At 30.7% G+C, this 20,917-nt stretch overlaps 3 protein-coding genes across 4 annotated transcripts; 1 reads left to right on the forward strand and 2 right to left on the reverse strand.

The window, feature by feature from the left end:
• Nucleotides 1-1,938: 1,938 nt before the first annotated feature.
• On the reverse strand, nt 1,939-2,800 carry LOC121215590 (heavy metal-associated isoprenylated plant protein 39). 2 transcript variants are annotated; one of them, XM_041090470.1, is made up of 3 exons: nt 2,670-2,800; nt 2,490-2,565; nt 1,939-2,417 (listed from the first exon to the last, which is right to left on the reverse strand). In XM_041090470.1, exons 1-3 carry the CDS (start codon nt 2,673-2,675, stop codon nt 2,113-2,115), a joined length of 387 nt encoding a protein of 128 aa, XP_040946404.1. In that variant the 5' UTR covers nt 2,676-2,800; the 3' UTR covers nt 1,939-2,112. The 2 variants fall into 2 exon arrangements, with proteins under 2 accessions (XP_040946404.1, XP_040946403.1); XM_041090469.1 differs by having other exon boundaries at nt 1,939-2,565.
• Nucleotides 2,801-8,742: 5,942 nt separating this feature from the next.
• On the forward strand, nt 8,743-9,144 carry LOC107927077 (uncharacterized). Its single transcript, XM_016858046.1, has one exon. It carries the CDS (start codon nt 8,743-8,745, stop codon nt 9,142-9,144), a length of 402 nt encoding a protein of 133 aa, XP_016713535.1.
• Nucleotides 9,145-15,360: 6,216 nt separating this feature from the next.
• Nucleotides 15,361-17,229, reverse strand: LOC121215591 (protein ROH1). The gene has a single exon (XM_041090471.1). The coding sequence runs from the start codon at nt 16,976-16,978 to the stop codon at nt 15,800-15,802; it is 1,179 nt and encodes a 392-aa protein (XP_040946405.1). The 5' UTR covers nt 16,979-17,229; the 3' UTR covers nt 15,361-15,799.
• Between the last annotated feature and the right edge of the window lie 3,688 nt (nt 17,230-20,917).

Here is a 20,917-nt window from a genome sequence, read left to right on the forward strand (position 1 = left end):
GTATCCCAGTAGACGAGCTTTAAGTCTCTTCCAAACAATAAGTCAATCCTGTTGAGCTGAATGACTCCAAATGAACATAAAGAATCTAAAATATGTGTATAAATTGCGAGATCCTTTGTGTTGTTTGTCAAACTAAATTTTTAATCTCGTGAGATAAGAAAAGGTTTTATCATAAAAGAATAAAAAGAGATAGGAAGCTATCCCTAATGCCTCCATTGCTAGTGAAGGATAACTACACCATTAAATGTTTATTTTGAGCTTATAATAATAAATTTAATTTTCAATCTTTATATATTAATTCAATTTCGCCTTTACTATTTTATTTAAATTAAAATTATAAAAAAAATAGAATTTATTAAAAAAAATTGACGATAATTTCAGGGAATATCAAGCCGAAGTCTCCCATGGCTTTTCCTTGTTCTTGGGTCTTCATCAATGTCCTTTAATGGTGGACTCCGAACTTCGAACCAGCAACACCAATTCCAAGGACAAATTTGCTACCATGCTATCGACCGCATGTACACCCAAAGCTGCTTCCTGTTCATCACCACAATCCTTTCCCCTTATTCAACCATCCGAATTAAAGACCAACAAGATCAAGCCGACTCATCCTTCACCGTTGATATCAGCGATCACCATATCAAGCCACGTCCGCTTCTCAACATCGATCTCACCAACCAACTTTTCCTGAAATTGCTTGATTCTCTTTTTCATACTCTAGTCGTACAACAGGAAAATAAAAAATTAGTAATCTTGTTTATAATTTTTATAAATTTTTAATAACTTTTAAATTTTAAATTACCTTAATTTATTATTTTAAATTGATTTTTTTTTACCTTTTAGTCTTATTGATTTCAAAATTTTCTAATTTATTTTTAATAAAAGAGAGTTAAATTGAATAAATTTGTAAAAATTGAAGACTAAATTTATTATTATACCTTATATATAAAATACCAAAATAAGCATTTAACCTCACAATTTTAACGTGAGATCTATTTTACTCAATCATCCAATGTATAAAAACTAATTTATTTATTTTTTAATAAAAAATTAAAATACAATTTAGGATTATAAAAATTTTCATGTTACTTTTAATAAATTTCGAAAACCCACCTATAAATTTGTGACTTTGAAGTATGTAAGTGTTTTTATGCATCAAAATGACATGCAGAGAGTGCTTTAGGCTAGAGTTTGTTTCCAAGTGATGTAATAGCTACTTTTAGCTCAAAAAAATGCATAAATTTTTTTTAAGTAAAGTTCGGTGAAATAGTAAGGGGCTTTCCTATCTTAACTAATGGTTGAGGTTCAATTCTAGTCCTGGGTATGGAGTAGTTTTAAAACTCGTAGCCAATATCTATCCCTTAATGAGCTTACAAAATACGAAAGATTAATTACTGAATTCGCTCTGATAGGTACTTTAAAAAAAATTATATTTTCTGTAACGAAGATTTGGAGACAAAGAACACATTTTTGTGTGTTATTCCTATTTAAGAGAAGTATAGGATCTAGTTATGGAGTCTTGTAAAACTGCAAGCTATAGTATGTTTGCATCTTGGGAGGAAAGGGTAAAAGCTTATTAGCGGCTATACTAGAGATTGCTTGGAATGCAAAGATTTACCTAGTTTGGCAAGAGAGAAATATGAGATCATATAGATATAATGGGAAAACTATCGAATCATTTTTTAACAGAGTGAGTTAGGTTCGAATTATCCCATTTTATATAAGATTTAATTTGAACAAAATATCAAGTCCATATTTCGGGTCAAGTCAATCTGAACAAGCAGAAAAGAAAAATTAAAAATTCCTTATTTAGATTTAATTTAAATCCGATCCGACTTGACCCAGAGACAACTCTCCCAATCACAAAACAATAATCATTTCCATGTCAATCCCCTATCTCCTTCTCATCCCAAGTCAAATTATTTTGTACCACACTAATTCAATGGCCCACATCCCTTTAATTTAAACCCAAAAAAAAAAACATAACTAATCTGTTCTTATTGTGGATTAGTTGATAATACAATTGAAAAAAAAATCCATTTTTGTTGTTGAAATTTTCAAAGTTTGATTCACAGATAGCAATATAAACATTACAAACCCTTAGTTACCAATTCAGCAAATAATACAGGAATTGGGATATTCATCAGACCGATAATACATAGCCATGTGCTGATTGTAAGCATTGTAAGCTCTTATAAGCTCAGCTATTTGCTCACTCTCTGTCTTTTTATTATCATCATCCTTCTTCCCACCTTCCTCTTTCTTCCCACCATCTTTCTTCTCTTCTTTAGCAGGTCCTACTGTTAAAATCTGTGTGTGCCATTGTTTTTTAAGCTTGCTCGCCACTTTAATAGGGTCAACACCCCCGATCACTGTCATTTTCTTGTCTTTCATGTCCATGGAAATGGAATCAATACCTTCAAACACAATTAAAACCATATAGTATTTGATTAACATGAATATAAAACGATGGTTTACATTATAAGAACCTGATAGACCAGAAACTGCTTTCATGGCCTTCTTCTTCTCTTTGTCATCATGTAAATCCAATTTCAAGACAACTTTCTGTAAGAGCAAATCCAATATTAAAACAGCAAATAGCAATCAACGAAAGATTTTTTATGTTAGAAGCCAATTGATGAAAAAGATTTAAGGAAAGGAAACTTCACCTTCATTGAAGACTTCAAGACCAGACTAAGAAACTAAACAATAATATAAATTGAAACTACAAACACAAGCAAATTGTAAGACAGAGAAGAAGACAATATATATACATATAAATATAAAAGTCAATTGTCAGAGGGGTAGAACTTTGAACTCTGACCGATTCCTTGTCTAAGAAGGCAAAGAAGATGGACAGTACTAGGGGTGTTCATTCGGTTAACCGACCGGTTAACCGACCCGAAATAACATTAACCGAATTAACCGACCTTTCAAAATCTTTAACCGTTAACCGAACCGAAATTTTTTTTAAAAAAATTAACCGAACCGAATTTTTTTCGGTTAATTCGGTCGGTTAACCGAATTAACCGAAAATTATATGTTTTTTTTTATATTTTTAGTTAAAAATTAACCGAATTAACCGAATTACCCGAATTAACTTAATTACCCGAATTATCCGAATTAACCAAATTAAATCACTACATAATTAAATTATTTTTAGACTTTTAGACTTTAGTTTTAGTCTTAGTTTTAAAATTTTATTTTTAGTTATTAAATTATTTGTAATTTAATTTTATGATTGGGTTGGGTTGGGTAATTGGGTTGGGTTGAATACTTGGGTTTAGGTGAATAGTTGGCCTATTTATATATTATAATTTTATTTATTAATTTTTTCGGTTAACCGAAAAAATTCGGTTAACCGACCGGTTTCAAACCGAATTAACCGTTAACCGAAAAATCAAAAAATAATTAACCGACCCCCGACCGAAAAAATTTGGTTAACCGACCGATTAACCGAATTCGGTCGGTTAACCGAATTTTTTCGGTTTTACCCGAATTTTGCACACCCCTAGACAGTACCCAGTTATTAATTTTTTTCAGGACTAATTCTTGTGGGACCATTTTCAAAAGAGTCCCTTTTTTAACATTGGTAGAGGTGTTCATGGGTTGAGTCAAGTTGAGTCTAAGCATAATATTAATATATTTAATATTTACCCAAGTTCAGACTAACCCGAAATCTGGGTTTAAATTTTTGTCTAAATCCGTTCATATTTGCAAATGACTAACCTAAGCTCATTTTAGGCATGCTCATATTATTTTTTAAAAATATTTATTTTATTTTATTTTATTTTAATGTTTAATAATTTTATATTTTTTTATTTATTGAAATTTTTTATATAGTCATATTAACATTATTTTAATATTTACTTTAGAGTAGTATTATATATTTAGTATAGATTTTTTTTAAATATATTCTAAATTTCATAATATATAAAAATAACATAATATAATATTATAAACTTAAAACTGGCCGGGTCGGATTGGGCTTGGATCTTGAATGTTCAAGTTCGAACCCAATCATATTTAAAACGGGCCTATTTTTTTGCCCAAACCCATTTTTTTAGTCTAATTTTTTTTGTCCAAACCCTCTTAAATAAATTCGAGCAGATCTTCAGGCCTGGACGGGTAACCCAACCCATGAATGGGTCTACCCATAGCTATGGTGCTAACCTAAATTTCAATTTTGGTATTTTTATTATGATTTAATTTCTATCGTAATTTGGTTTTTTATATTTTTATAATGTTATTAATTAGTTCAAATAGTTAATTCGTTAATTTTTTATTAAAATATTATGTGATTATATATAATATAGATGCTTTAAAAGTCTGAACAACTAACACATGGATTCTATTTCTTTTGAGTTTGTCTTGTTTTTATTTTATTTTTTTACATTATAAGATAATGGTCAAATTTCAATTTTGGCTCTTATACTATGCTAAAACTTGAGATTTAATCTATATGCTTCAATTTTTTTTCCTCATATAAGTATGTTCCTCTACTTTATAATGTCATTAGTTAGTCTAAATAGTTAGTTTAGTTAGTTATTTTAATTAAATGTTGATGTCAATTTTTCTTAAGAATGCTACGAAAAAAATTATTTTATCATGATAAGTTCAAACGAGTATTTTTAAGAACAAAAATTCTAATCAGTATTTTCAGCATTATTTTTATAATTTACATGACTACTAAGTGAATATAGTTTTTTTTTTAATTTTAAAAAGGCACTATAATAATTTTTATTAAAGAGTTTTAATAACGATAATAACTAGACCTGAATTTTTAAATTCAAAAAGTAGAGGAATTAAATTCCTAAAAATAAAAGTATGAGACTAAAATGTAAATATACAGAGTATATAAAGACTTTGGAGCATATTTTAACTTTCAAATTTTTATTTTATAATTTAACACAAATAAATAATTAAATCAACACAAAGAGAATTTATACTAATTTTTAATTATTTTATTGTACCTAAAAAATCACATTTTTAAGATGATTTTAATCTAAATTGTCTCATTCTTATTGTTTATTGAGAAAAGATGCATTTTTTTTAGTTAAGCTAGTAGAATTCTTTATTTACGAATACGTGACTTATACAAAATTCACTTATGTTTGAAATATTTCAAAAAATCAATTGAGTTTTTGAATTTTTTTTCATTCAATTAGGTCTTTGAACGAATAGAATTGATAAAATAAATCTTTTGGCTAAAGTTAACTGTTCAAAAAATAAAGGTTTAATACATAATTTAGTATTTGAGCTTGACACTTTTTCTAATGTGGCACTATTGTTATTTTTTTGTCAAATCTGATATCTTTATTTGATAAAAGTTGTATATTTTGGTACCCAAAGGTAACGGTGCTAACATTTTAGTGTTTAATTCGGGTATTAGGGTTGATTTGATAAAAGTTAATAAGCTAATTATGTATTTTCATCAAATCAACTCTAAAACCTGGAATTAAATCACATTCATTAAACTGTGTTTTATAAATTAAACGCAAAATTAAACAAATTCACAATTAATGCTAAATTTATTCTATTAACAAAATCATGAAAAATTTAAAACTAATAATATTAGCAATTAACTTTCATCAGATCAATTTTAAAACCTGAATTAAACACCAAAAAGTTAATACTATTACTTTTGGGTACTAAGATATATTACTTTCGTCAAATACATATACCAGATTGAACCAAAAAATAACACAAGTACCATACTAGAAAGAAAAAAAAAATCCAACTTGAGTACCTAATGACATATTAAGTCAAAAATAAAAGGTTTTTACATGTGGAATTACACATCAGCATACTTAATACATGATAATTTTTTAGGGTAAAAGCGCACTTCAAATTAATAGAATAAAAGGATAAAACACAAGAAGGAAACATGCTAAACCCAAGTCACCAAGCTTACCTCGCACACCCAGACCTATGCGTCTCATCCTCATAAGCGATAGAAATAACATCTCTATTAAAAACAGGTAAAAGAACATTCATAGGTATCTCAAAAACATGAAAAGAAGCATAAGATAAAACCAATCTAGCATGGTGATGAGCTGCTTTATTAGCCCCCTTTTTGTCCATTGGAAAGACAAATTAGAGAACAGAGAACTGGGATGAACAGTCTTTAACAAGAATACCAAATTCAGACATATCAATACTTGGAAGATTAGAAGCATTGACCATACTTTGGCAATCAAATTCAATCATAATATTGTCATAATAATGTTTCATGACTAGCAAATATCTCGATAAAATAAAGGTCCCAAGAAATATTAACATGGTCAACTAACCCTTCAACAAAGGCACAATTATGTCTCAAAAGATCTTGCAAAACTCGAACACTGCTCATCACAAAATAAAGCACTATCGACATTACATTTGAGAATGCCGACAGATGGTCTTGTCAACCTGGGAGTCGTAAAGTCTGACTAATGAGTAACTGGTTGTGTAGAACCAAAAACAGGTTGAGCCTCCAACCATTGCAAAGTAAAGGTATTTGCAAAATTAACATGCTGCGGAGAATGAGCCTCACCTTTCCAAACAAGCAAATTATGATGAAACCAAATACTACATAAAATGGTGAGGATCTAGCAAACTCTATTGATCTCCTTAGACTCAAGTAAAGAAAGAATAAATTGACGCAAATCAAGCCGCGTTAATTGAAGCCCGACATGCTTCTAGACCTCGCGAGCAGAATTACAAGACATGGAAAGATGATCGTGTTGGATCTAGTACCTTAAGTGTAGTATATTTATTTTGTGTACTTTTATTTTTTCGAACAGATTAATTTAATAAAATTATCCATAAATTACGTTAAATACATTTTCTATATTGTTCTCAATAGTTTTTGCACGCAAAACAAAATGAAAGCAAATATTGACTTACTAGTTATCTAATGTTTAACTAATACTAAGTAGTATTACGTGATCGGATCGTAATACAGAAAGACAAGTTATATTAGTAGATGAATCTAAACATATTTTTAGTCTAATAGAAAATAAGCAAACTGATTGAGAAATTAATATGTTGTTTATCAAGTCCAATTGGGGAGATGCTTTGTATTGAGCCTTGGAGCGTATAACTCCTAAAAAATAGAGATATAGATATGACTGATCGGATATGACCCAAGCAAAATAAATCCTGAATTTTACTTATGACATTCATAGTGTAACATACCTTAATCATGAGTAGATGATGGACTATGTATACATGACTCATATATTTAGATGTTAGTAAAAGCTTGAGTTCAAATAGATAAAGAACCGAAAGTTGGTGCATTGGGTATACAACTTCTGCGGTATGTAGCATCATTTGCAATAATGGAATTCAAAACCCAAGAAATGAGTAAATGATATCTTCTTGTTGCATTACATGATAGATGAAAAATAAATGTGGCCACAGGTCATTTGTCTTTGTGATAAACGACTTGATTACTATTTGATTGTAATTGACTTTTCATGAAGGAAGATATAATCAAAGACGATTCTAGGGGAGCTGGCATGGGCTCCGGCCCCCTAAAATGAAAAATTATCATTTAGGCCTCTAAATTTTTTTAAAATTTTAAATTAGTAAAGGTAAAATTGTACTTTGCCTCCCTAAAATTATAAATATTCGATTTAATCATTTAGAAATTATAAAGATATAGATTATAAAAAATTAAAATTTCATTCGGCCCCTAAAAAATTGTTCTGGCTTCGACCCTGAATATAATGGTTACCACGAGATGAAATAAGATCGTATCGGGAGAACGGATTATAGCAAATAGATTAATGATATCAATGATGATAACACACTTATGATAAGGTCATTAGATGAGCACTGATCGAATAACTTTCGTAATGGTATGTAATTAGAGAGAACTTAATCATGATACTATAGTAAAATAACTTCGTAACTAAATAAATTTATAATTAATAGGCGAAAAGTTAAATCTTAATTATATATATACTCAAACTAGTTATATTATATTAAAAAATTGAAGCCTTATGCAACAAGGAACTACGTTCGTGGTTGACGTTGGAACCTTGGAGCATGTCAAAAGGACTTTTCCTTCTTTTCTATTTTTTATTTTAATTTTCCTTTTATTTAATTAATAAAAAAATCTTTAAAATGACGTTATTTCTTTATTTTAAGTAAAATTTTAAGTCAAAACATATAAACAAAACATTCATGTTAGAAAAAAAAAAGGTTCATTCTAGATATGTCTGAAAAGCATTACTACTAAAAAAGTAGAAAAAAAAAAGAAAATACTAAATAATTATATATAATATGAAATTAAGGGCGTAGGAATGGAATAGTCCAAAGAGATACATGGCATTAGTGAGTCATTTTTGATAAATTTTAAAAAAATATAGAAATAAAAAAAAATTTAATTAATTAATATGTGATTAATCATTTATTTATTATTAATTAAGTCAATAATTCAGTTTGGACTGCAATGCATCCGCCCTAATCCATCATCTTCCGTTCATTTCTTAGTCAAATTGGAGGTTGATTTTCTTTTCCATCTAATTTGGTGTTGACTTTTAAAAAATATTTTTAATAAAATGTACATAATTATTAACATATTATATCAATTCCATTAACACTTTTAATATAATATTATATTTATATTATTGAATGAAAAAAATTAGTAAATATATTATTAAAATTTTAGCGGTGAATATAGATGGTAGAGTGTCGACTTTTAAATCAAGAGCGGCCATAGGTGAAGTGGTGAGACGACTGATTGGTAATTGGATGGGGGGTTTCGAAATAGTAGTGGGATTAGTGGATATCTTTCAGATTGAAGCTCGAGCATTACTTGAAGGCTTAAAGTTTGCTTGGGCAAAGGGGTACAGTAGAGTGGAGATTGAGAATGAGAATGATAATTCGATTTCGGTAGCCATTATGCAAAATGGGCTAACAACAAACAATATTTGCAATGAAGTTGGGCTCATTCAGGACTGGTGTTGTAAGGATTGGGAAGAGAAATTTCGGCAAATAATGAGAGAGAGTGATATTGTGATAGATCGTGTCGCGAAAGAGGCCCTAGGCGAAATGGATCACTTGATTATTTATGAGGAACCACCAAAGAGTGTGAGGGGTTTATTAGATGATGATACCCATTGCGCTACATATCCATTGTTTGATGGCGATTAGTTCTGATGTAATCTTAGCTTAAATTTTTTTTAAAAAAAATTTATTTACCAAAAACAAAATTAGCATGTTGATTAAGTTGTTACAATGTGTCGTGTTATATAATTGATGAAAAATAAATATTAAATTTACAAATTTTAGAAAAAGCTACCCATAACTATAATAATTGAATTAAAATTTCTAAATTGAAAAAAAAAAGGATTATAGTGAATTAATGATATTTGGCCCATGTACCGTATCAAATCTTCTAATGTGGTATTTCTACTTTGAAAAAATCTATTTTGGTAGGTATACCTACACTTTTACTTCGTCTATTGACATGGTACTTATGGGTGCAATAATAAAGTAATATCGACGTGGTAGTTATGAAAATTCTATTGTTTTTTTTTAAAATCAAAGTTAAATGTAAAAAGCCAACAAGTGTTGGAATGGATGCATTAATAAGGCACATTGACTTGAGTCTTTATAATGACATTATTAAGAAAGATGGTCACGAACTCCAAATAATAACTATAAAGCAAACATGAAAAATAAAAAATATCGAGTTCTGGATATTATTTGTACACGTTTTCTCTATAATAATTTTTACATTTCCTCTAGGTTCTCACTTTCTCTCTATTTGGGATTGAAAATGAGATCCCACATAATATCAACCCTCCTCCTAAAAAATAATAGGTTAAATCTGTCAAAGGTCTTTATATTTTTTAAAATTTTTTTTAAAATTTAGTCCCTATATTTTAATTTTGAGACATTGAATCTATGTATTTTTTAATTATAAATATTGGTCCCTCCATTTAATTTTGAAGTTAAAGTTAATGACGTCAAAGATAAAATAACATTTTTAGCCTTCGACATTTATATTTTTTTTTTGTCTATGTGATCCTTACCCTTTAAAGTACATAAAAATATTTTTTTTTCAAAATAAAAATTACAATTTTAAAAAAATGATTTTAAAAATATAAAAAGATTTCCAAAATTTAATATTATCTAAACCAGACCAGTTAGTAGGATTGGTTGGATCGAAAACCAGTTACGATATCAGTCTGATGAGAGGTAAAAAGCTAGTTGACCCCTGAACCAATACAAACTGGTTGAACTGAGCTACAAAATTTGTGGAACTAATTTCTAGTTGGTGGTTAAAGCTATTGTATAGGCCTTGACTTGTATGGATTGATGGTTAAAACTGTTGTCAGGCATCGGTTTGACACGAATTCAAACCGTGTAAACCCCATTCCCACCCCTAATATTGTGTCAAAAAGATCCAATTATTATAGAGAGTGCCGGTTATATTACTAATTATTAATCCTAATGACTAGTTTATAAGGACTCAAATAGTAACTAACCTTAAAAGACCTTCACTTGGAACTTGAAAATTTTGGACCTCTGGGCCCTTTAAACTTGGTCTAGACTTGGGCCTTGAAGTGATTTGGGCCTCATCCTTGCATTTGGACTTTTTTTTTGTATTTTAATATTATTCAACATGTGTTCAATTTTTAAATTTATAATTTATAATTATTTTAGGCTAACAGGGTATATAAGCCTCGAAAATTTAGTTAAAAAATCAATTAAGTCTCTCCACAAGAAAACGCACTCAATTCTCAAACTCTCAAATTGCATCAATTAAGCTTTTTGACTAATAATTTTCGTCTTCAATCATTACAATGCTAACGTGGTAAAAAAAAAACAGTGGAAACCAATTTGTTTACTGAAATTAAAAAATCAGAATGAGGGGGAAAAAAGAGATAAAACCAATTTCTTTCTGCAGTGCTTTTTGAAAATAGAACTTCGATATCGGATAACCTATATTACTTCTGGTGTTGTTCTAAAACATTCTAATCGTTAATATTGTTAAATTATTTAGTGTGACATTTAAAAAAAAATATTCACTAGATAGTAGTGTTACTAAATAAATTACATGTAATAAACCTAAATTTAAAAAAAAATTAGTGTTACCGCTGCTGTTGCCTGTTGTTGTTGTTGTTGTTGAGGGTGAGAGAGGGGCTAAAAGGTTCTCTTTTCTGACCAATCGGGCCTTTTCTTTTTTCCCTTTGCTAAATTGTCCATCTGTAAAAGATGGGGCAACGGTGGGACTCAGACTCGGTGGGGTCTTTGCGTTGAGTTCTTATGGTTGGTGTGTATAGTAAAAGAGAAGATGGGTTGTGTCATTGAAGAGAAGATCAAACAAGGAGCTTTGGTTAACGTAGGGGCAGAGTCCACTCTGCTTGAGGAAATGAAGCTATTGAACGAAATGCAACATCAATCTGGTTTGTCTTTTCTTGGTTTAGTTTTTTCAGGGTCTTCATCCTCTCACGTTACATACGCTTGACTGACGATCAACTCACGTCTCCTATAGGAAAATCATAATTTTTAGAACATATGCCTTAAAAAATGGTCAATGACACATAACCAAAAATGACTTGCAACTACTCGAACAACTAAACAAAAGGAAATTACTGAGGAATTAAAAAAACAAAAAGGGTTGGAAAAATCATACACTTGTTTCAAAAGCTACTATCATTTTCTTGTTGATAATTGAAAGTAATTTAGAAGGATTTGATGGTGAATAAAATAAATTTTAATTTATTTTGACTCACTCTTAAGTCTTAAACACGGTTACTTGTACTTCAATTATAGCATCCTCAGCCAATAGTCTTGGTATAATGATTCTTTTGCCATTCAACTTTATTAAAAAATTTATTTTAATTTTTCACTTCTTTTACTCATTTTACTTATATTCTTTTATAAGTTAACGTTTGTTCATTTTGCTGATATGGCATACATATGGATTGACACGTAAATGACTTATTAGCATTTAATTATTTTTTTTAAAATTTAAAAAATATTTTTATATAAAATTTTAAATGATCTTAATGTCTTTTTAATTTTTAAAATAGTTTTTATAATTTTTGAATTTTTAAATTTTAAAAATTAATTAAATGATGATGTGTCATCCACATGGCAATCCACAAGTATGCAATGTTAGCAAAGTTAAAAAAGCGCTAATTTTTTCATTCATTTTGAAGTGATTTGACAAAATAAGCAAATTTAGTGGCTAAAAAGGCTAAAAGTTACATGGAAAGCTAAAATGATTTTTTTTTGTAAAATTGGAGGGTCACATAAGTCATTATGCCAATAACTTTTTATTCCAAAGGTTATAAGTATTGGACTGAACAGCTTGTTTGGATCGAAAATCAGATAATATTTTAATTTGGACATTAGGATTAAATCGATTTCTAAGCAAATTGTTCAGAATCAATAAAAATTAGAAAATGTGACAAACATCGGCGGTTGAATCAATTTTATATTTTTATTTAATTATTGTCGGACGATTGAACCAATCAGATTAGTTACATTGAAAACTGGTGATTTGATTGATTCGACTATTGATCCGATTATTGAAAAATTAGTTATTTTAAAAAATCCTCACATTCCTCCTGCTCTAATTCATCACTCATCTTGAGCTGATATTCCTTATTGACATCAACATCGATATCAACACTAGCACTGGCATCGACCATTAAACATCCACAACAAAATCCGTTTCAATAAATATTGAAGCTAACAGAATTTTTAGGGCTCTAGTTCCATTTACATTCTCTTAACAAATTTGTTCATCAAGCACAAGAAACAATTGGAACTTTAATTGTAAAATCATAACCAACTTAGCAAGTGTTCTTCTTTAACCACATGTATTTTATTTAATCTTGTAGACATTAATATAATATAATGTACTGCACAACCCGAAATTCAACCCGTTCTTAGGCCCCTGAAACCCGACCCATCTTGCAAGGTCCACACACTACACCTCACCACTTCGTGAGGTCATCGATGTCACGTGAGGTGCGTGAACGACACGCACCCAATGTCTCGCCTCACCACTTCGCGAGATATCGGGGTGTGATCACCCTACCACCTCGCGAGACCACCTTGCCAAATAAGTATGAGGATATAATGTGTGAGCACCACACACACCATCGATACCTCGTAAGGCAGTCATCATGTGAGTTGATCCCATTAGACCTCACCACCTCGCTAGGTGGAGCACGAGCGCTGTTCGCTCTCTGTGACAATACCTTTCTATGAAAAGGATATATCTAAGGGTATGTGTCGAGCATAAATGGGGGGAACATGTCATATACATGGCACCTAGTTGAGAAAACATGTCATGTATAGAACACTTAATTGACCTCTAGCATGTCATATCAGGTAACCGTGTCTTATAAATATGGAAGGATTGCTCTCAAAGGAGATGATGACCAAAAGAGAATCTCAACATAATATAATATAATAAAACATTTAAAAAATCGGAATGAGTGGTAAAATATTAAATAAAATTCAAGAGAAAATAGACTAAATATGTATAAATAAAAATTCATATCAAATTTGGAAAAAAAACACCACCGACTTACATGGTTGTCATCCCTGCCTAGGGGCAAAGGCAAGGGTGGCTTGGACCCTCTTAATTAAATGCTCCAATTTAATTCTATATAAATTTATTTAATCACTTTTATTCTCTTCGTTAATTTTAAAAAAACTTAATATTATTATTATTTTTAATAATCTCATTATAAATCCTGGTCATATATACTTTTTTTGACTTAATACTTAGAACTACTCATAGGAGGATAATGTCCCAACTCATAAATAGGAGGATAATGCGTTTCAGCGAACTCGAATCCACGTCTCTTGCATTGACAATAATGTCCATGCCAATCAAGCTAAGACTCAATCGACGAAAAAAAAGTTGAAATAAAAGTATTACGGAAGTTCTTATATTAAGAATTAGATTGTATTTTATTTCTTTATTTTAAAAATGAGTAAATTAGTCATCATATATATCAAAGAGCAAACTAGTCATTTTTATTGTTAAAAACTAGTGTGGTTGATAGAATAATCAGATAGTTACACATGTACATCATGCTGATGTATAAGGACCAATTTTTATCAATAAAGTGACTAGTTTGTTTCTTGATTTAACGTACAAAAATTAATTTATCTATTTTTTAGCAGAAGGAATAAAATGCAATGTTACTTAATATTTTTATTGGACAATTTGTAAGTTTCTTTTTTATTTATAGATTATTTTAGGATAATTAATTATGCCTATAATTTTTTTATTAAGTGAAAAAATATAACCCAAAAGTAGATTTTTTTAGATTCCACCATACTTTGCAAGTTAGAGAGTTAACCACTTGTCAAAGACACAGCTGTTTAACTGTATAATCACCAAACCTTGTTTGAGGCTTTGTTTTCTTCTGTGTGTAAGGTTCGAAATGTCTGTCCCACATCCTATAAATATATCAGATTTTTTATATATATATTTGTCTAACATAATAATGATAGTATCCAAATCCGATACAGTCAACTCATTCCTTGTTTGGCTGATTGTCATCCCCAGATTCCAATTGCTTAAACGCGCTAATTGCTAAAGCAGCCAATCAAATAAACATTAATATCATTTTTCCTATTCCAATAAACCTATGAGATTGTTATTCAATTGATCGACACTTGGCAACCATAAATTTTTCTCACTTCCCAATCAAAACTGGCCAAGAAAGCTTAAAAGAAAGTCATGCAATGAATAGCATATGAAAATGGTGTAAAAGTACCAAGTTACTTAGTGTCATCTAATGGTTTTTGTCATCTCCGATCCGTTATCCGGTTAAGATCAACTCAATCCTCTTTTACCTTAGTAGATTCATAGTTAGTTAAACAATACAGTTTATCTATACGAGTTCACACTATCATACAGACGATACTTAAGGGCACGTGTTGTTCTTGAAATATGATATGTGTTGATATGCATGAGACCTATCTAGTACATTACATCCAGAGACCGTATTTTATAAATAGAGAAATTGACCTCCATGGGATACTCACGAAAACACTCAACAAGTCAAATAGAAAAAAAAAACCCATAGAGATATTATATTAGAAATTAAATTATTTTTTACTCAAAAATTAGGTAAATTGATCATTACAAATAAGATTAAAGAATAAATTAATCCTTTTTGTTAAGGTTTTTATTACTGTTAAATACTAGTATGACTTATAGAATAATTAGACAATGTCATATGTACCTCATACTGACATATAAAGATAAATTTTCAACGGTATAAATAAATAAAATTTTTAACAGAACTCAGTTTACTTTTTAACCCAAGTACATTAACTAATTTATTTATTTCCAATTTTTATGAGTGAAATGTTAAATAAATATGAAAGATAAAAAAATAAAAAGCTTTTTATGTACTAATCAAATTACAAGTCTTAACATATTAAACAAAGGAAAAAAGAAATGCTTTTGCTTCACCACAAGTATAGTGGCTGAAGACTGTTAAAAAAAGGTCTAATTTTAAGTTGAGTCCCTTTACAATTCTAAAATTTGATATTTGATCTCTCTACTCTAAGTATAACCAAATTAAAGTGCAGTGTAAAATACCATATTTTAGCAGAGGGACTAAAACCATAATTACACCAAAAAAACCCACCTTGGTATGGCTTATCGGTTCTAATCTTCAAGGGCCAAAATAGAGACAGGAAACACCCCTGAAGAAAACTGAACCGGGGAAGATCAAACCCATTTACCTTTAAAATGTATGAACTTCAAGGGCTTGTCGGACCAAAGACCGACAAGTGAAAAACGGCCGACATGGTTTTACAAGAGTGGCGGTGATGATTTCCCAACTCGGTCCAAAGCATTAAGAAGCTCAGTTCTGGTTTTTACAATCCTATGAAACACTTCCCTAATCTGAATCTGTAAAGGCAACAATCCTTCTTCCATTCTCCGACAGGTCTCAGCCAATTCCGCCGAGCGTGCCGCCGCTTCTTCCGCTTTCTGGTCTGTTATATCTCCGTGAAACTGAAAAGAATCAGTGAAATCCATCAAAATATTTCCCAGTTTCTCCATTTTCTGCATCTCATCTAATAATCCCGCCGTCCCTTTCTTTTCCTTCTTCTTCCACTCTTCACCGATTTTCTCATGTAACCCAATGATGCTTTGAGCCCAATTTAATTGCTTCGGTGCCGGAAAATGAATCGCCGATAACCCATTTCTCTCTTGACAAGGAATCGCAGCAACCAATGCCCACATAACAAAAACCATAATCACACTCATTGTATAAACAGGGGAAGCCAAACCGGAACCCTCCGCCCCACGCGGTGGGACGAGGTTGTTAGTCATGGCTTGAATCTGTTTCGCCGCCGACCAATTCTTCGCCACTTGGTTACTGACAGACCTGAAATGTTCCGGGACACGATCTTTACTACTAACACCACGGCGACTAAACGACCAACTCCTCTCCGTCGCTTTAGCAGCGGAGCATTCTTTATCATCAACGTTCATCGCCGACATCAATGAAGTCAAGGCCTTTTTAGCTCTCCTCGATTGTCCATCGCCGATGGGTTTTTGTTCCAAAGCCGAAACAACAATCTCTGCTAACTGTTGGTAATGCCTGACCGATTCCAACCCATTAGTTACCGCATTACAGACATCCAAAGCCTTAACGGACCGGTCTAGAAATTCAGGGATCAAGCGATCGAGAGGGGGTTTAGAGATCTGAGATGGGTCATTACCCATCATTAAAACCCCCTTGAATTCGGCTTCGCAACAAAGGAAAAAATCAAGTAGCTTGCGTAGCCATGAAATCGAGAGAAGGGCATCGAAAGGGATATCGTCTGGTGACGATAAAAGCTCAGCGAAACGCTCAGAGACATGCTTCGAGAAGAGCTCCAAGTCTTGAAGCTCTTGCTCATGATTACCGTCCATGGCTATAACTTGGTTTCGCCTGATACTGATTCGCCCCAAGAAAGAGGCTTGGTAATCGGTCGCCGGCATTTTCGTCGGAATATTTTCTGGGGAATCAAGGAAAGACAATGAGAGAAGGGAAAAATGGAGGCGTTTTAGGATAAAAAAGAAAAAGGGATGTTAGGGGTTTATATACAAGGGGGAGAAAATGATGGAAAGTAGATGTCGGGGACGGAGACCGATTCTTCTTCCTTCTATGGGACGCTGACTCGGCACTTCGCACTGTTTTTTTTTTAATTCCTTTTTCTAGATTCTGCACTCCATTCCTCTTTATCTATAGTTTTGGAAAATGTCACAAAGAATTATTTTTCTATAAAAAAAAGTAAGAAAATCTCAAAATAATGACACTCTTATGATTTTCTTTTATTTTATTCCCAATTTACAAATCTAAAAGAATTATTCTTAATGAGAATTATCTGAAAATTAAAAGTACTAATTGTCAGAGAGCTGTTAACAAAGAATTGACATGTAAAAGTAATGTTCATTCCACTCACAACGAATATGGCTGTAAATTTTATGGCAGCATTAGGAAGAAATATTCCTCTTGGTTTGAGAATATATGATGTTCCTCATAAGATGATCGATATGGAGATTCTACAAGACAATGTCGGTGTCAGATATAATTTCTATTATGGCTAAATGTATTTAGCTTCCTTATCTACAAAAAAAAATATATAAACTTTATATAAATTTTCAAGTGATAACGTGGTATAATTTTAAAATATCATATATTGTGCTCTAATAATTGGACCAATGGTTAAATGAGTCATACCACTGATTCTTAATTCAATTACTAGACCAAAAATAATTAAATAAATAATTTAAAATCATAAAAAATGAAAAAAAAAACTATTAAACCAGTTCAACCTATTTAAATATTAGTTATTATTCTAGTTTTTAATTTTTACCGATTTCGAGCAGTTTTCAATTTGATTGGTTCAACCCTTTTGTTTGGAGTAGTATACCCAATGGTTCTCGATCTGACCGACTCTTTTGTTTAGAATTACACATAGTCTCTTTTAACTTATAAATAGGAGGATAATGCATTTCAACACATAATGTCCATTCTAATCAAGCTAATGGTGTGTTTAGTATTGCTTCTAGTAAGCACTTTTGGGATAAAAAAAATATTTTTGGATAAAAACATTCCAAACAAGCTGCTTTTTAAGAGAAAAAGTGCTTCTCCCAAACCAAAAATTGGTCCGAAAGTACTTTTTTTGATAAGCTGAAAATTTTAACTTCTCCCAAAAAATATTTATTTTCCCTAAAAACACTTTTGAGAAACATTCTTAAACTAAACCTAAGACTCAATCAAGTTTAAATAAGATAACTTTAATCTAAAAAACTATAGCAACAGTGTATCATTCCTAATACTTGCAAGCTTTTCCTATTGCATAAATGGAAAAAAGTTCACAATAAACCCCAAAGTTTATGGGAATGACATTGGGCTTCATCTAGATTTACTTCTAACTATAACAAAGTCAAAATTGTTGAAGGGGATATAAGAATAAATTGTGGATACACACTTAGCTAACACTTACAATCGCAGTTCAATACGAACAATTTCAGTACAAGCACTTCGAGAATCTTCAACGAAGAGAGGGGAACCTTCTGGGTCTTCTTTTCTCGACTGTGGCTGCTGATGACAGTGAGGCCAACGAAGAGAAGGGACGATGGACAAAGATGATGGACAGAGAGGATGGGAGAAGAGAAGGGAAAATGTCTTACGGCTTCCAATTCGGTAAGACATTTTCCATAAATTGATTTTGGTTTTACCCGTGTTTTGGAAAATGATTTCCTATAGGAATTCATTTTCCACGAAACAAACACTGGAAATTAAGGAAAATGTTTTCCGGAAAACATTTTCCACCAAACAAACGGAGCCTAAATATACTTAATTTTTACCTCTTGGTCGAATATTTCTTTATTTCAAATTAGTAAATAAAATTTCAATAATTTGACCCTTAAATATTAATAATTTTAAATTTATTTTAAACTGTGAAGAGAGAAATATCAAGATTGTATGTATTCATTCTCACAATGAGAATGTATATAACACGAAGAAATATGACATCTTTTGAGATCAGAATATCACTAAATGTGTACATGAATTAAATTTTCATTGCATTGGGACAAAAATTAACATCTAATTATCATATTTATCTTTTATACGAAACAATAAAAAATAATATAAAACATACTAATAAGGTTAAAAGTATTTTTCGAATACAAAAATATTAATGTGAAACCATAATTACATTTAATATTTGAATTTTTTTCGATCCATCATTAATAATAGTAATTAGTTCTTTCGTCGCGAGTGTCCCCCGAAGATCGAACCCCCTATCACATGAGTAAGGAATGAGGTGAGCAATTATCATATTACATCTCATGGTTAAAATTCTATTTTTTTCAAGTTCAATATATCTACCACAAACAACAGTTACTAATCTCCTCGTCGCGAATGTCTTTATAAAAATAATCATATTTAATACAATTTAATGATTTATAAAATAACTGGGTTTTTTTGATTTGGTGTCGATAAAAATTAACATTTAAATATTTTTAATTTAACGAAGAATACCTAAATTAACTTGGAATTTATAATAAAAAAAAGGGTGACATAAATTGAAGGGAGGTGTATATTTAGAGCGTGGCATAGGACCGGGTAGTTGTTTACCATATGAAGAAGAAGTCCAGCCCTCCAAAGCCGAAGCCTAAGCCTAAGCCTAAGCCTAGTCTTCATTTTCCCTAAAATATATATTATTGAAAATGAAAAATTCAAAACCCTGATACGCAGGGCAGCGTTAATAGTTAAATAAATATGAATCACGTTTTTTTATTTTAATTAGTAATTGAGGGTCCAATTTTTATCATTGATATAAAATAATTTTAAAACTCGTAACTAATATATGTTTTTTTAATGAATCTACCAAATACGAAAAATTTGCATTAAACCGTTCGGATTGATAATTTGAGAAATTAAAAAAAAAACATATACAAAGAAAAACCAAACCCAGGATCTTTTTGACCCGGTCATGCCAAGGTGGGACCCACTTGCATGTCATCCTCTTTGATTCTCTACTACGCGCCTGCACGTTTGCACTTCATTCAGCCGCTTGATGTTTTGACAAATTTTCAACGTTCTCTCAGGGAAAACGCTTTGCCGGCCGTCCACATAAGTTTTTTTAGTATAAATAGGATTGATTGATTGATTTTAGGATGAGATTTTTATGATGTGGTGGGTCCAAGTAGAAGGGGGGCTTAACTGGCAGTTCGGACGGCCTGGATTTCCTCTAGATTTGATGTATCAGTATCACATAATTTAGGCCAATAACTTTTTTTTTTTTGAAAATTAGGCCAATAAGTTTTAGACTAAATATATAGGGGGGAAAGCTTTATTATTTAGGATGAGTTTGGATGGGCGATTGGGTGCGGTGCGGTGCGTTTAGCTTATTTTTTGTCTTACGCTATAGTACCGTTACAGTATTTAATTTCACCGGCACCGCTATTTTTACACTAACCGCAGGTAAACGCACTGCCCATCCAAACCTACCCTTAATTTATGATTAGGATAATATAATTTTTTTGTTCTTTGAACGAGGCAATTAATTTTACTTTATTTTTTTGTATTTTTTATTTACTTTAAGCCTTCAAATTGATCATTAAATTCATTTTAATTCTAAAATTAAAAAAAATATATAATTTTAGATGATAATGTGGTGTAATTTTAGACTGTCTCATAAAGTGTTTTAATAATCGAACCAGTAGTTAAACCAATCAGACATCTAGTTTCCAATTCAATTGATTTGATCAGTTTAATTACTAGACTAAAAATAATTAAATAAATAATTAAAATTGTATAAAAATTTTAAAAAAACATTAAACTAATTCAACTATTGATTTTTACAATAAATTTTTTATTTTTATATTTATCGACTTTAAACAATTTATAATTTAATTGGTTTG

The sequence above is a fragment of the Gossypium hirsutum genome, chromosome D03 (assembly GCF_007990345.1).
Source record: "Gossypium hirsutum isolate 1008001.06 chromosome D03, Gossypium_hirsutum_v2.1, whole genome shotgun sequence".
Taxonomy (NCBI): Eukaryota; Viridiplantae; Streptophyta; class Magnoliopsida; order Malvales; family Malvaceae; genus Gossypium; species Gossypium hirsutum.